The 16,426-nt window shown below is 43.2% G+C and overlaps 1 protein-coding gene across 1 annotated transcript; it reads right to left on the bottom strand.

The window, feature by feature from the left end:
• Nucleotides 1-10,204: 10,204 nt before the first annotated feature.
• FAM170A (family with sequence similarity 170 member A) lies at nt 10,205-16,199 on the bottom strand. The gene is made up of 5 exons (XM_047774481.1): nt 16,002-16,199; nt 12,781-12,921; nt 11,265-12,051; nt 10,922-10,979; nt 10,205-10,329 (listed from the first exon to the last, which is right to left on the bottom strand). The coding sequence occupies exons 1-4, from the start codon at nt 16,072-16,074 to the stop codon at nt 10,973-10,975; spliced, it is 1,008 nt and encodes a 335-aa protein (XP_047630437.1). The 5' UTR covers nt 16,075-16,199; the 3' UTR covers nt 10,205-10,329; nt 10,922-10,972.
• Nucleotides 16,200-16,426: the final 227 nt, after the last annotated feature.

The raw sequence follows: 16,426 nt of genomic DNA, 5'->3' as shown, positions 1-16,426 counted from the left end.
ATCTGCCCAGAATATTTATGGCATTTCTGTAGCCTTGGCACTGTTCCATCTCTCTCTGGGAGCAAAGGTTCAAAAAGTATATTAGCGGATTTTCTGGACCTTCATAGTTATAAACAAGCTTCACCTTTGAAACAGAGTCTAGAGAGAACCAAATATAAAAGCCTGTACAACAGATGAAGCCTAGGTCTCTTCCATGATCTCCCTTCTGGAAACTATGTGTACTCCCTTGCCATCTCCATAAGCCATGAAAGGTGAACTTGAAACTGAGGATTTTGCCCTGTCATCAGAAACATCCATACTTGGATCTGTCTTTCCAAGACCACATCTTTGCTATCCAAACCATTAGAGATGAGTCATATATCCAGAAGTATAATAGGATTATTTCTGTCTATCAGGAGACCTGAAATCTCTCACATTGCTCCTGATAAATCACCCAGGACAGCAAAATTTTACTCATGAAGGGTAAAAGCTAGGTTACTCCCAATTTTCACAAGCCCCCTCACCACTTGTGAATCACATGCTGGCTAATCCTAGCAACGAGAAATATGGTGGCGAGGATGAAACATACGTTGGGACTCCCCTAGGAAAGCATCTTCCAGACTTAATAAAAAGCCATCAAGAGAAAGGTTCACCCAACCTCAGGGAAATCCTAGGGTTTCTTGCACTGAAGGGCTGGCCGTAGCTTTTGAGCTCCACCCAAAAAGAACTTCCCACTGTACCTGGATCTCCTCAAGCACTTTCTGACTGTCCAAGAACCAGTACTGCCCTCCCTGAGCTATCTCCACAGTGGATCATCAGTAAGGCTGTCAGATTTAGTCAAGGAAAAGACAGGACACTCAGTTAAATTTACACTTTTTTTTTTTTGCTTTTTCTAGGGCCTCTTCCTGTGGCATATGGAGGTTCCCAGGCTAGGGGTCTAATTGGAGCTGTAACTGCCGGCCTATGCCAGAGCCACAGCAACATGGGATCTAAGCTGCATCTGCCACCTACACCACAGCTCACAGCATGCCGGATCCTTAACCCACTAAGCAAGGCCAGGGATCGAACCCAAAACCTCATGGTTACTAGTTGGATTCTTTAATCACTGCACCACGACGGGAACTCCTAAATTTAAACTTTAGATGAAAAATAATTATTTGTAAAAATATATCCTATATAATGTTTGGGTCATACTTATATTTAAAGTGTTTTCATTGCTTTTCTGGCACTCAGATTTAACTAAATAGTCTATATTTTTTAAAATTACTCAATGAATTTTATTACATTTATAGCCGTACAACAATCTAAACAACCCAATTTTATAGCATTTCCATTCCAAACCCTCAGTGCATTCCCCCACACTCCAACATGTCTCATTTGGAAACCATAAGTTTTTCAAAGTCTGTAAGTCAGTATATGTTCTGCAAAGAAGTTCATTCTGTCCTTTTTTTAGATTCCACATGTAAGTGATTGCATTTGATGTTGATGTCTCATGTCTGATTGACTTCACTTAGCATGATAATTTCTAGGTCCATCCATGTTGCTAAAAATGCTGGTATTTTATCCTTTTTAATGGCTGAGTAATATTCCATTGTGTATATGTACCACATCTTCTTGATCCACTCCTCTGTCGATGGACATTTAGGTTGTTTCCATGTCTTGGCTATTGTATATAGTGAAACAGTCTATATTTTATGTTAACCCTACTCATCAGAAATTATGGAGGCTCATAAATGTATGAGAGATGCCTCAAAGCATCTTTGACTTTTATCTGTACATCATGAACAGTGAGCACAAACTTTCCATTTCAATTAAATGGCGGTAATGAAGTGTCTTCAATTTTAGAGGGTTTTCTACTTATCGTCATTATCTTCTTTAGCAGAAGAGATGTTTATTTTTCCCCCAAACTTAATGGCTCATCCACAAGTATTTGAAAGTTCATTAGACAAGGGAAAAATAACATGATACTGAACAGTGAAGGAAACCACCTGGTGTTTCGTAAAGAAATATTAGGGAGATTGAAAAAGCCAGACTGAATAAGCAAATCTCTCCAGGAATATTTTCACAGCTTGATATCCTCCCACACCCTGAAAAGATTATTTCATCAAGTTCTCAGGACCACTAACCAAATGTAAGGCTTCCTTGTGATTCTATCAAATTGAGGATGCTTTGTACTAAGCAGTGAGCAGAGTAATTGCCCCAGGGACCTAGGGAGTTGGTGGAGCTCTTCCAAAGGCCTGGGACAAAAACAGCAAGCCCTTCTGTAGGTCTACAACTTGGTCCCAATACTACCATACTCTCAGTACTTGTCAATGTTAATTACTTCTCTACTTTTCTTCATTTTTTCTGTTCCTATTTGGACTACATTCTACATTCTTACATAAGGTACAATTCACGCTATTTTTAAAAGGTGGTTGGAAATACTGCATCTATACTTATAGCCCCTGGTTAGCTTTCATCCAGGTGCCCAAGTGTTTTTAAAAGTTGTCAATTTCAGAGTTCTCACTGTGGCACAGTGGGTTAAGAACCAACTGCAATGTCTCAGGTTGCTGCAGAGGTGTGGGTTCAATTTCCATCCCACCTCAGTAGGTTAAAGGATCTGTGTTGCTGCAGCAGTAGCTCAGATTCAATCCCTGGCCTGGGAACTTCTGGGACATTTAAAAAAAAAAAAAAGTAGTCAGGCCATAAAAAAATAAGTGGTCAGTTTAGTTATCCCACATCAAAAATCATCTCCTGGGTGGAAGCAATAGTGTAAAATGATTAGAGAGGTGTGGACTTTGATTTGTTCTAGCATCATGGGAAAGTCACTTGGCCTCTATTTATCTGCACTTATCTGTCACATGGGGTTTATAATTGTACCTAGTCCACGTATTTGTTGTGAAAACTACATAAAAAGTAGTAGAAGACACAGAACAAAGTAAGTACTCCACAGTATGGACTATCACCTATTGGAAATTTTTCTCTGTGAATAGGACTACTGTATCAGTGGATGAGTCCGTGGGAGAGACATGTTGGCGGTGACTTCATTCACACTCTTATTTGAAAAAAAGAAAAGTGTGTATGTGTAGAAAAATGTCTGACATAGAGAACAGACTTGTGGCTGCCAAGAGGGAAGGAGTAGGATGGACTGAGAGGGTGGGGTTAGTAGATGCAAACTATTACATTTACAATGGATAAACAACAAAGTGCTGCTCTGTAGCACAGGGAACTATATCCAATCTTCTTAGATAGACTATGATGAGAAATAATATTTTTCAAAAAGAATGTATATATATGTATGACTGAGTCACCTTGCCATACAGCAGAAATTGGCACAACATTGTACATCAACTATACTTTAATTAATTACATAAGATCTTTCTTAAAGGCAAAAAAAGAAAAATCTCTGAAAGTTTATATAACAAATAGTTCATTATGTTAACTTTGAAGATTGGAATAAATTGGGAAAGGAGTAAAGAAAAAATTATGGGTAACTCAAATTTCTATATTACTTGAGTTTTTACACTGAGACTTGTAATAAACTGTATGTGTAACTTCTTTGTGTGCCAGGATAAATATTTTGACGTCTTCCTGATATGTCTGTATTGTTATTTTGGAATTGCTGGCACTTCTTGACATCTTTGGCTTTACATGCATTTGAGTCATCAGGCCATTCTGAAAGGAGGAGATCATAGAACAGAAGTGAAGTCAGAGAAAAGGAGTCTTTGGAATGGGAACAACTTACAATCAAACTTTTCGGGAAGGATTTCGTGGAAATTGCGACAAACATCGTATCTTCATGATGAAAAGAATGCCTTAGGCTGGATGGAGAGAAGTTGGAGGCAGCTGGACAAAGAAACTGCCTAGGAAGGAACACAGACAAGTACAGAGCAAGGCTCCTGAGACCACTCTGCCTGCCACTCTCCAAGAAAACATGTGTCTCTAGCCAACAGCACTTAACTCATGACTCCCCACCAAGAGAAGTACTTCTGTGGTACCAAGTTATTCTGAGTCCATTATGCCTGGGCATTCATAAACCCTTGTCTAATTTGGGAGGAATAAACTCTCAATGATTATGGGGAAATTAGGGAAGGGGATTGAAAGGTAACTTAGAAAAGAAAAGTTCAGGAAGGCAGGATGGTAGAGACAAGAAAAAGATCTTAAAAGATAGAAAGGATTTGCCAAAGAAGAGTAAGAAAATATTCCTAATGGCTTAGCCTGCAGCTAGGAAGTTAATGAAGATTACTGATGTGAGAGATTATGGAATATAGTAGATAAAATACATTAGAAGTTGCTGAGAACGTGGTGAGAGGCGTGATTATCAAATTATAAGTTGGCTGCAACAGTAATTTAGGAGGACACTAGGAAAGGGCAGTAAATGTCCATGAAATGACAGTAGCAGGTGGCAAGTTGTTTCAGAGGAAGATCAGTCTTGTAGCGTGTGTATCAGAGGGGGCCAAGTATGATCTAACAATGAAATATTAAGAGCACGCAGTTCCTTCATTGAGTGAACCCAGTCCCCTGGCCAGCCCTGAGAACTAGCAGAACTTCAGGAAATCCTAGAGACATTGGGACTAGATTTTATTCATCAAGACTTGAGAAAACAATTGCAACTCAGACCTTCTCTTCAAACTGCATCTTTCCTCCCTCAGCTTCACTGGCCTCTTCCCTCACCCTCAAGCTATGGACTAATACCACAGAGCAATATGGATCACTAGTGTCCTCCATCCCCTAGCTACTGCGGTTCACATCGTGGAGGACCAAAGACAATAACCAAGTCACAGGACACAAGGCTGTCTCAAGAAGAGATTATGATAAAGTGGCTTTTTGTGACAGTGGGGACCAAGGCAACTGTACATGCCTGGTATCACCTTAATTACAAGCATCCTTAAGGGAGAACTTCTCAGAAGGCAGAGTCTAGCTATCGAGAGGTTCTGCACCATCAAGCCCACTCCAAGATCTGAGTAACATCTTTGTCTCCCCACACACATCTCTCGCTCTGTCTATTCAGAAACATGGAGTCTTCTTTCCTCCACATTTCTCTTGAGGGATGTAGAAGGAAGTGGTTCTGGCCAGCCTAGACTCCCCTGGGATCACCAAAGAATGCCTATCATTAACCTCCCACCTTCTGGGAAGCTCCTAAGACCTCCCCATTTGGAGGAGTTTCAATCTGAGCTTCAAATTTCTGACTGGAGATGGCCTGTTGGAAGATGTCTAAAGGCAAGCAGCCAAAACAAACAAACAAAAATAACTAAATAAAATGTCAATAATCTATAGGGAAACTAGAGGCCATTTAAAATATTTTATTCCTTCAGACAATATTACAAAGCTACAGTCATCAAGACAGTGTAGTACTGGTACAAAAACACACATAAAGAGCGATGGAACAGAATATAGAGTCCAGAAATAAACCCAGACACCTGTGGAAAATTAATCTTTGACAAAGGAGGAAAGAGTCTCTTTGGCAAGTAGTGCTGGGAAGACTGGATGGCTACATGTAAATCAGTGAAACTAGAACATACCCTCACACCATGCACAAAAATAAACTCAAGGAGTTCCCATCATGGCACAGTGGTTAACGAATCTGACTAGGAACCATGAGGTTGCAGGTTCAATCCCTGGCCTTGCTCGGTGGGTTGAGGATCCGGCATTGCCGTGAGCTGTGTTGTAGGTTGCAGAAGCGGCTCGGATCTTGAGTTTCTGTGGCTGTGGCATAGGCTGGCGGCCACAGCTCCAATTTGACCCCTATCCTGGGAACCTCCATATGCTGCTGGAGCAGCCCAAGAAATGGCAAAAAGACCAAAAAAAATCTCAAAATGGCTTAAAGACTTAAACATAAGACAAGGCACTATAAAATTCCTAGAAGAGAACACAGGCAAAACATTTTCCAACATCAACCATACAAATGTTTTCTCAGGTCAGTCTCCCAAGGCAACAGAAATAAAAGCAAAAATAAACCAATGGAATCTAATCAAACTGACAAGCTTTTGCATAGCAAAGGAAACCATTTAAAAAAAAAAAAAAGACAAGCTATGGAATGGGAGAAAATAGTTTCAAATGATGCAACTGACAAGGGTTTTATCTCTAAAGTATACAAACAACTTATATAACTCAACAGCAAAAAAGCCAACAAGCCAATGGAAAAAAGGGCAAAATACTTGGAGAGACATTTCTCCAAAGAAGATATACAGATGGTCAATGAGCACATGAAAAAAATACTCAACATCACTGATTACTAGAGAAGGGCAAATCAAAACCACAATGAGGTATCACCTCACTAATGATAGTCAGAATGGTTATCATTAATAAGTCTACAAATAACTAATGCTGGAGAGGGTGTAGAGAAAAGAGAACTCCCCTGCACTATTGGTGGGAATGTCAATTGGTACAACCACTGTGGAAAACAGTATGGAGTTTCCTCAGAAAACTAAAGATAGAACTAACATACGATCCAGCAATCCCACTCCTGGGCATATATCCAGAAAAACTTTGATTCAAAAAGGTACATGCACCTCTATGTTCATTGCAGCACTATTCACAACAGGCAATATATGGAAACAACCTAAATGTTCATTGACAGACGAATGGATTAAAAAGATATGGTACATATACACAATGGAATACTACTCAGCCATAAAAAAGAATGCAGCAACATGAGTGGAACTAGAGATTCTCATACTAAGTGAAATAAGTCAGAAAGAGAAAGACAGATACCCTATGATATCACTTATAAGTGAAATCTAAAATATGGCACAGGGAGTTCCTGCCGTGTCTCAGCAGAAACTTATCTGACTAGCATCTATGAGGACACAGGTTCGAGCCCTGGCCTCACTCAGTGGGTTAAGAATCCGGCATTGCCATCAGCTGTGGTGTAGGTCACAGACACAGCTTGGATCTCACATTTCTGTGGCTGTGGCATAGGCCAGCGGCTACAGCTCCAATTTGACCCCTAGCCTGGAAACTTCCATATACCACAGGTGTGGCCCTAAAAACACAAAAAATAAAATAAAATAAAATAAAAATAAAAATATGGTACAGATGAACCTATCTACAGAACAGAAACACTCACAGACATGGAGAGTAGACTTGTGATTGCCAAGGGGGAGGGGGAAGGTGTGGATGGACTGGGAGTTTGGGGTTAGTAGATGCAACTATTACATTTAGAATGGATAAGCAATGAGGTCATGCTGTATAACACAGGGAACTATATCCAATGACTTGTGATAGAACAGGATAGAAGATAATATGATAAAAAGAATATATATATATATATATATGTATAACTAGGTCACTTGACTGTACAGCAGAAATTGACAGAACAGTGTAAATCAAGTATAATAAAAAATCTAATAAAAATAAAAAATAAAATATTTTATTTGACATTAATGATTCCACTGAATATGGAAAAGAAATTCAATCTAGTTAACAGATAAAGTCACAAGACAATTATAGGAGAAAAAGAGCATCTTTCTCAAAATGCCCATCAGTAAGGGAATAGTTAATTATATTAATGATTTGGCACTGGAAGAAAATAAATTTGCCTAAATAATGGGATTGCCTTACAGCAAAGATTCATGTCAAATCTCTATATTAAAGACATCAAAAGATCTCCCATCAAAATATTAATTGTAGAATAGAGCATAATTCATGGATCAAAAATCTCTATAAATCTATATTTTTATTATTTCTCTTTGCACCTTGAATTTTTTCCCCATCCAGTCAGCAAGGCACTCTGAGTTCACTACATTAAGAAGGTAAATACCTAGCAGAAATGAGAGAGAAAAAAAAAAAGAAAATTCTCATTTTTGAACTGTTGAAATCAGAAGCCACAGTAAAAGTGAGAATCTATGAACAAAAAATAAACCTGCCCTCAAGTGTAAAAAGTCTTCCCTATACTGAGAGGCAGGAGAGAGAAGAAGGGAAGAATGAAGGGAGAGAGATGGGTGTGGCCAGGAACGAGGAAACTGTGCTTTCAGAACGATATACCCAGGAACAGAATCAGAATGTAAAGACAGTCCAGCCTGCACTTGACCGATGCCTCCAGCCACCGCTCCCAATCTCAGATGCTCAGGAAACTCAGAGTGAGTGAGAATAGGTCAGGAGGCTCACACTTCATTGCACCTCCCAGACAATCTGTGTGGTGAGAGTTACGACCATTCCCTAATTGTGAGAAATCCTCGTCTCTTTTCACTTTTTGCTCTAGTTCATTTAAGAGGATTTCGGGGGGGTAGGGAGTTCAGTTACTAGAATCCTAGCCAATAGTTTCAAAGATGGTTTCGGATATGGCTTCAAGGTACAATGAGGTTACCTTCCTATGAGCAGGATTCAGTCTTACTCAAAATTTGTTTTGTCAGTGGCCTCAAAGAGAAGATCTGATGTGATCAATGTATGTACTTGTCACAGTCAGAAAGGCATTCAAGCCACAGGTCCCATTTCCCCGCTTTCTGGTCAATTCAGATCTTAAGAGAATATGTGAGCACAGCAATGACTGCTTCCTGCCACAGTGTGAATCCTACCGACAGGCCCTCGTTTTACTCCTACTCTAGGCATACAGGGAAGTCTCTATCCTAGTAGAAATAGCAGTGAGAACACTCACTTTATAACCAATATCCCACCATGGATTAAAAAAAAAAAAAGATCCTACCGTATAGCACAGGGAACCATATTCAGTATCCTGGGATAAATCAAAATGGAAAAAAATATTAAAAAGAATGTATATATGCATATAACTGAGTCAATTTACTATACAGCAGAAATTAACAGAGCATTGCAAAGCACCAATATTTCAATTAAAAAATAAATTAAATAAAAAGAGTCAAGCCAAAAAAAAAAAAACAAACCAAAAAAAAAACCAACATTCTACCAATTTATGCGGAATGAACCCTAGGTGTTTAAAGAAGTCAGTACAAGAGAGAGGTCAAAAAACATCCCAAGAAATGTAGAGGAAATAATATAGACCTAGGAAAAGAAGTGGGGGAGAGCTAATTCTTGGTGGGCTCAACGGCAGGTAAAAAGGAAAAAAGGTGAAGATTATAGAGTATGCAGAGGTTGTCAGAGTACCAGCGGCATCTCCCAGACCATGCCATGAGTATGGAAGCCTGGGATAAGCCTCAAATCCTGAATTCTTCAGAATGTCAGTTAAAGGAGTCACTAGGCATCTTGAGGTAAGGGATGTGGAAATGCAGGTGAGAAAGCCTCTTCCAGATGGAGAGGCTGGGGAGCTTAGAGCCAGTTAGGAAGCTGGCTTCTTCTTATTGTTATTATTATCATCATTATCTAAATAATAACGACGAGACCAGATCCCTGGAACTATTGTTGATTTACTGAAGCCCCATAGAAGTCTCCTTATACCTCCTGGAAAAAAAAAAAAAAAAAAAAAAAGGATGGGACTTGGGAATTAGACCTTATTCTGCTTACGTTGAGAAAAAAATCCCTGAACTTCCCACTATTTCCTGGGAATTCCATCAGCCCTATGAAAACCTGACTCTGGCCCCCTATTCAGATTAGGAAGACACATTATTCTTCCCTTACCTTAAAGACCATGGACAATTTCATGCATCAAAATGAGAACCTCCTAGAAGCTTTTAGTTCCAGTGGTAGCAGTGATGTGGAGATGAAGTTCAGAGGTGACAAGTTCAAAACCTTGATAGGCTAAAATAAGAATTTATTTAGCAGGTATAAATATCAGAGCTATTGGCTCAAACTCTTAATATAGCAATGTCTCCTCCCAATTCCTGATGGAGGTCAGGTTGCCCCTTTTTGACACTTAACAAAGTCTCACCATCTCAGGAGGAACACGTTCCATGGACAGCTTCAAGACTGAGAAATTTCTCCTCTGTTCTAGTGGTTCCTTGTGAAGTCCCACTTCCAAGACAGACCTGAAGAAACATGCACACCACTCCCTGCCTCTAAAGTTACTCTTCACAGTGTTTTTAAACATGACCCATTAGACATGGTTTCCATAGCCACCTGCCACTTCCCAGTTACTTTATCTGAACTCAGTGTAATGAGTCATGTTCTCACGGGAGATGTGGTTTCCAGCCTGGGAAAAATAGTCATACAGAAGCCTCATCAATCCCAGGAGTTTGGGGACGGCTGCTTCTGGAAAAGGCTGGTGGATGTCTTTGGTGCTTATATGAAACTTTGTTCATAAACTAGTAGAGGCACAGATGGAAATGATGGATACATAGAAACATAGGTAGATAATTTATTAATATATCCAAGAAAGGTTTAGAAAACACCCTTTATTGCATGTGATATTTATATGATATTCATATTGTCAAAGGATGTTAGACTGAACGCTGGTCCCTTCATCCTCCTTCGGGCCACTGGCATTCTGCCTGCTGCTGGCCCCAGGGCCCTCTCTTCTCCCTGGAATTGATAGAACAAGTGAGGCAAAACAGGGCCAGAAGAGAAGCGATATGAGCTCTGCTTGTCAGAGTTACCCTTCACCTGTGTCTTAGAGCTCAGAGCCATACACACCACAGTGAGTTTGTTTACAGATCAACTACAGCAAACTGAAGGTTCTGGACATGTCCAGCTCTCTTGGGACCTCATTTCCACTTGACTCTCACGCACATTCCCCTCTGTTCCAGAAGGCTATGTGCAGTGGTCAGGGTGAGATCCCAGCTCAAGCCAAGGGCTCTTAGACCTCAGATTTCTGGTCCTGCCTTTGTCCTCTCTTCAGACCATTACTGGCTCTCTCAGCTGAGAAGAGCTGCTGGCAGTGCATCCTCTTAAAGTTGAGGTCAATTGTGGAGCGCCTGAGAAAACTCCCAGTCAAAACTCTCTCCACATGCTTATTTAATCAAGAGAGGTCAATTCTCCAGAAGCTGGGTATGCCCCAGGTTGATGAAGGGCCGTGCCACCATGTAACCCAATGCAGCTCTGTGGCCCCTTCCCTTAGATTCCTCCAGGCCCTTGTGACATAGGCTCAGCAGACTGTGCCAGTCTGAGGTCTTACCTCTCCAAGAGAAGGCCACACCATGTTCTAGGATCTTCTGGCCCATGAATCTCAGTTGCTGTGTGGAAACCAAAAGAGAGAAAAGTGCTTTTTGGTGAAAGAGAATTCCCTCAGATGCTGAAAAGCTCCAGATCAATTCCCACATACAGTCGAGACTTTATTAAATGCCTGGGCAGGAAGCAAGGGGCCCGGTTCTCCTCCCATTCAGTTGCTCCCTGAGGTGACAGAGCTCCCAGCTCTCCCTTAGGCAAGCAAGATCCTGGGTTGGAGAGCCAGCACCAGATGGCAGAAGGGGCAGAGACCAGTCCTGGGCAGTTCCCCCACCCACCTCGCCCCTGCTTACTTCCTGTCCTTTGGAGAATGAAACACACAGCCTGGGCACTGACTCCAGGGTCTCTTCCTGGTGAGATCTTCACCTGCGGGCTGCTCTTCCTCATGCTCCTTCTCTTCTTGCTTCTCTTCTTTTTTCTCCTGCTCTTCCTCCTCTGCCTCTTCCTCCACCTCCTCCTCGGGGGTGATCTCTGACTCCAAGTGGCCTGCCAGCTGAGCCATGGTGAGGTGAAAGACATGGCAACTGAAGCCCTCCCGGATGCCATACTGCACGTGCTCCTGGAGGCTCTCCAGGGTGGAGAAGACCCGGCAGCAGGCCATGCACCTGAAGCCAGTCTCCATGGTGACCAGCCAGTCAGGTGTCTTGGCCCGGGGTCTTTCCTCCCCTGCGGGGGACCCCGGTAGGCTGTCTGACTCTGCCCTCTCCTCATGCTCCTTCTCCTCACCGTTGGGCTCGCCATCAGACAGGAGGTTCCTGGTGGACACATCGGAAGGGGGAGTGCCAACCCGCACATCCCCAGGAAGGGTCACTTCTTCCATCCTTGGCTGCTTTTCTAGGGACTCTGAGGGTTTCTCGGTCTCCCAGGAGATAGCAACACCCTTCTTCATTTGTACCTGCATGTAGTATATTTTCAGGCCCCTTTCCTCTTTGTTTACATATGGAGAGGACACACAGGTCTTATAGGATGAAGGGGATGAGAAGGAGATGTGTTGTGACAGGGGAGCAGGCGCCCCTTGTTCCCCAACCTGGACCAGGGGTGCTCTAAGCTGAGGACTGTCTCGATGTAACCTCCGGATTCCTGAGAAAGGAAGTGAAAAACATAAACACATGGGAGGGGCCACACAGAAGCTGAGGGACAGAGGGCCTGGCTGCTGGAGCTGTGTCAGGAGCTTGGTGTTTGCTGTCCATAGGATGGGGTAGTTGCGCCTGGGGGCTTTTTAGCATGTGTGTATAGGGATCTGAAGAGGTGTCGGTATAAAAGGGTGTGGAGTACGGCAGGAGGGGAGGGCTGAGGTAGTGAGGGGTGCTGGTGGATGGGTATGCTATGAAAAAAATGTGAGTTTGTGTATTACTGGTGTGTTGTTGGTGGAGTATAGGCTGTGGTGATCATGGATCACATGTTGCCGGGGTGGGGGTTTGCTGAGAACAGATATATGTGGAAAGAAGTTGTGTGCATGACATGTGTGGACCTGAGCTGGAAAGTTGTGTGCTGAACAACTCTGCCTGTTTCTGGAAGTAAAGGCAAAGACAAACCCTACATGTCTCTGAAGATGCTTAATCTGGTCCTCCGCCTTCCACCTTAAGCCCAGACCTTTCTGGCCCCTGCTCCTTAACCTTCCACTGTGATTGGACCAGAACATACACACCCCCACACTGAGCTCAGACCCACGCCCTCCTAATAGCTCTGCCATCCTACCTAGGCTCCTCCACAGAGCCTTCATCACCTCTGATGACCCTGGGTTTCCTCTCAGCCTCACTTGGAGCTATGTGCCGCCTGCCCCACAGTCAAGCAGTCCTGCACCCTTACCGCCATGGATGAGCTTGCAAGGAGAAGAAACACAGGAGAAGTATTCGGAGGCAGAAGAGACCTCCCCCACTCCTGGGCTGCAGCTCGGGGCCACCACAGTGGATCCACGCTGAGGGGCACCCTCTTGTGGCTTCAAGATTCCTGAGGAAGGTATGAAAGGCTCAGAGAGATGGTGGGTTGGACATGTTTATTCATCATTCATCTGTCCAACAAACATTTACTGAGTGAGTGACACAGGTCAACAATTATTCACAACCCACAGGATGGGAGAAAATCTTTGCAAATAAAGCAACCGACAAGGAAATAAACTCCAAAATATACAAACATCTCACACAGGAGTTCCCTTCACAGCTCAGAGGTTAACGATCCCAGCTAAGATCCATGAGGATGTGGGTTCGACTTCTGACCTTGTTCAGTGGGTTAAGGATCCAGCATTGCCATGAGCTGTGGTGTGGGTCAAAGACACGACCTGGATCCTACATTGCTCTGCCTGTGGCATAGGCCAGCAGCTGCAGCTCTGATTTGACCCCTAGCCTGGGAACTTCCATATGCCACAGGTGTGTCCCTAAAAAGCAAAACACAAAAAAAAATCTCATACAGCTTTCTATCAAAAAAAAATAGTAATAATAATAACCCAACAAAAAAATGGTCAGGAGCTCCCGTCATGGTTCAATGGAAACAAATCTGACTAGGAACCATGAGGTTGCGGGTTTGATCCCTGGCCTTACTCAGTGAGTTAAGTATCCAGCGTTGCTGTGAGCTGTGGTGTAGATTGCAGACAAGGCTCAGATCCTGCATTGCTGTGGCTGTGGTATAGGCTGGCAGCTGCAGCTCTGATTCGCCCCCTAGACTGGGAACCTCCATATGCCTCATGTACAGCCCTAAAAAAAGACAAAAAGACCAAAATAAATGGTCAGAAGATCTGAACAGACATTTCTCCAAGGAAGACAGACTGATGGCCAAAAAGCACATGAAAGGATGCTTAACATCACAAATTATTAGAGAAATGCAAATTGAAACTACATTGAAACTAACACAACATTATAAGTCAACTATACTAATTGTTCTATTAGTGTCTTGTTAGGAACATAGGCCTGAGCAGTAACTGTGATTTTGTCTGAATTGTGAGTATCATGAGTATCAGGTTTTTGATAAGTGGGAGTCATTGTGGAAATGTGTGCATTGGTTCCTATGGAGATTGTCTGCATGGTTTCTGCTCACAACTCAGGAATTACGGGACGTGTAGCTTTTCCTGATTACATGGTGTGGCTTGTATTTGTGGTGTGTGTTCATTCATTCCACAATATTCACAAAGAGCTACTATGTATCAGGCACTATTCCATTACTCGAGATTCTGATAATACTGAACATCCTAGTAGAGGAAAAGAGACACTAAGCAGAAATACAATAAGTAGAAAATAGGTCAGCTAGTGCTAAGTATATAAGGGTTGTCAGATAATAGCAAATAAAAATATAGGACAGTCAGTTAAATCTGAATTTCAGATAAACCAAGAATAACTTTTTAGTGTTCGCGTTCCCATGCAATAGTTGGTCTTATTTGTATGGCCTATACACTATTTGGGGCATACTCATACTGAAAAATTACTGTTTATCTGGATTTCAATTTTAACTGGATATCCCATATTTTATCTGGCAACCCTGATAGGGATTGGTGAGTTTGTGTTTTATTGTGCTTTGTACACAGTGGATCTGGTATTTCTAAGCAATGTGTTACAAGCGCGGTGTGTAGGACATGTGGCTGGTTCTTGTATAGATATTTAGAGATTGCTGAAGGCAGCTGTGTTGGTGTGAGAACTGAGGAGATGCATGTATGCGTGTATGTGAGTGTGTGTGTGTGTGTGTGTGTACACATGCACGCATGCATCTAATCTCCAGAGCTTGGTGTGGGGGAGAGGATTGTGATACAAGCGGTTTGTATGAAAACGTAGTGATGAGAATAGAGGGGTGATGTGTGTGTATACCTACATGTGCTGTGTGTGGTTTAATAAAGTTATATATGTGTGTGTGTGTGAGATATCTTGCTGTTCCAGAGTGTATATGGGTGTACGAGTGACTGTTGCTTGGAGCAACTCTAACAAGAACTCTGTATACTCTTACATACACTGAGCATCACCCAGGCCCAGGCAGGGTGACAAGAACTTTACCATGCAGACTTGCTATCTGATAAGCATTCCACCCCCACTCTCCCTGCTACTACACACACACACACACACACACACACACACACACACATACACCAGAAGTTAGATAAACATGTTCTGAAGTGGAAGGGGCAGGAGCAATCACTGCCTTCCCCATCCTGTTCCAGCTAGTGCCTGAACATCTGCCTATTGTCTACACCTCCACTGCCAGGGCCCATCCTACAGTCTCCAGGGCCCTGGACCTGGTAGGAGCTGCTGGGCTCTAATTGGGAGCAGAGGCCTCCAGGTGGAATTCTAGGGTGGGCTCCATTCTGTCCCAGTTCCTCCATGTGACCACTCCCTCTCCCAGGGCAAGCAACGGGCGTGCATTTAATACATGCAGGCACCAGGTGGCCAGAGGCTCTCAGAGGTCCCCACGGGACCCTGATGACATCCCTTACCCTCCCCTTCTGGCTTCAGTCTCTGGAAGGCCCTTCCCGTCCCTTGATTTCCTTTGGGAAATACTTCCCATTGAGGGAATAAAATCCCTTTGCTTCCCATATGATGCCACCCCTAAGACACACAATCTCCTTTCCAACAGGCATTTCACTTCTCAAGACATTTTTCCCCAAGACCTTCCAGTCACCAGGCTTCTCTTTTCTCTTTGAACCAAGCATCTCATGGATGTTGATCAGCACCATTCACGTCCCCCACCTCACGACTCCAGGGAAAGATCAAAGAGAAGAGGAGAGAACCGGGGGACTGAGAAAAGCTGCATTTCTAAGTCTACACGAGCAGGAAGGCACCTGTTACAAGTCCGACATAGCTCCCAGGAGAACATCCTCAGACCGACAGGGTTGACTTTCCCAGTCATCCAGGGGCATCTGGCCTTTCTCTACATCTCTCACCACAGGGACCCTGGGGATGGACACGGCAGCATCAGCTGAGACCAGGTCTCTTGTTCCCTACTTCACAGGTGACAGGTACTTCACAGGTGGCACATGCTCCACAGCTCCCTTCCTCGAGAAGGCTCAGGCTGGCGGAAACCCACGTGCCCCAGATAGGTTGTCCCCCACATACCTCCTCCCTGCTCGGCAGTTTCCTGGGACCCTTCATTTTCCAGATGTTTCCTCTTTTGTCGCCGTTTCATCATATCAACTTAAAGAGTCCCTTAGACGATGCCTCACGTCCGGCTCTTCCTCTTCCGTATGGGCTGGGCCTTGTTGGCTCTTGGGAAATCGGGTGAAATGATTCGATACAAATAAAAATAGTCAAGTCTCCTAAATGGCTGAAGAACTTGGACCACTTAGTGAACCAGCAGCACGGCCCAGTGCTCACCACAGCGCAGGCTGTTAAGGTTCAAAGGTCACCAGGCCCACGGCAGGATTCTCTGACCTCAGTGATGACATCAGAGCATTCTGTGGCCCGAGGCCCAACATAATCTCTGCAACAGCACAGACCCCATTTTCAAGAACAATTCCTTTTTCTTGGTAGAGCCTCTCCTG

This window comes from Phacochoerus africanus, chromosome 4 (assembly GCF_016906955.1).
Source record: "Phacochoerus africanus isolate WHEZ1 chromosome 4, ROS_Pafr_v1, whole genome shotgun sequence".
NCBI lineage: Eukaryota > Metazoa > Chordata > Mammalia > Artiodactyla > Suidae > Phacochoerus > Phacochoerus africanus.
The sequence above is the reverse complement of the archived record's forward strand: the minus strand, read 5'-3'. Positions and strand labels throughout refer to the sequence as shown.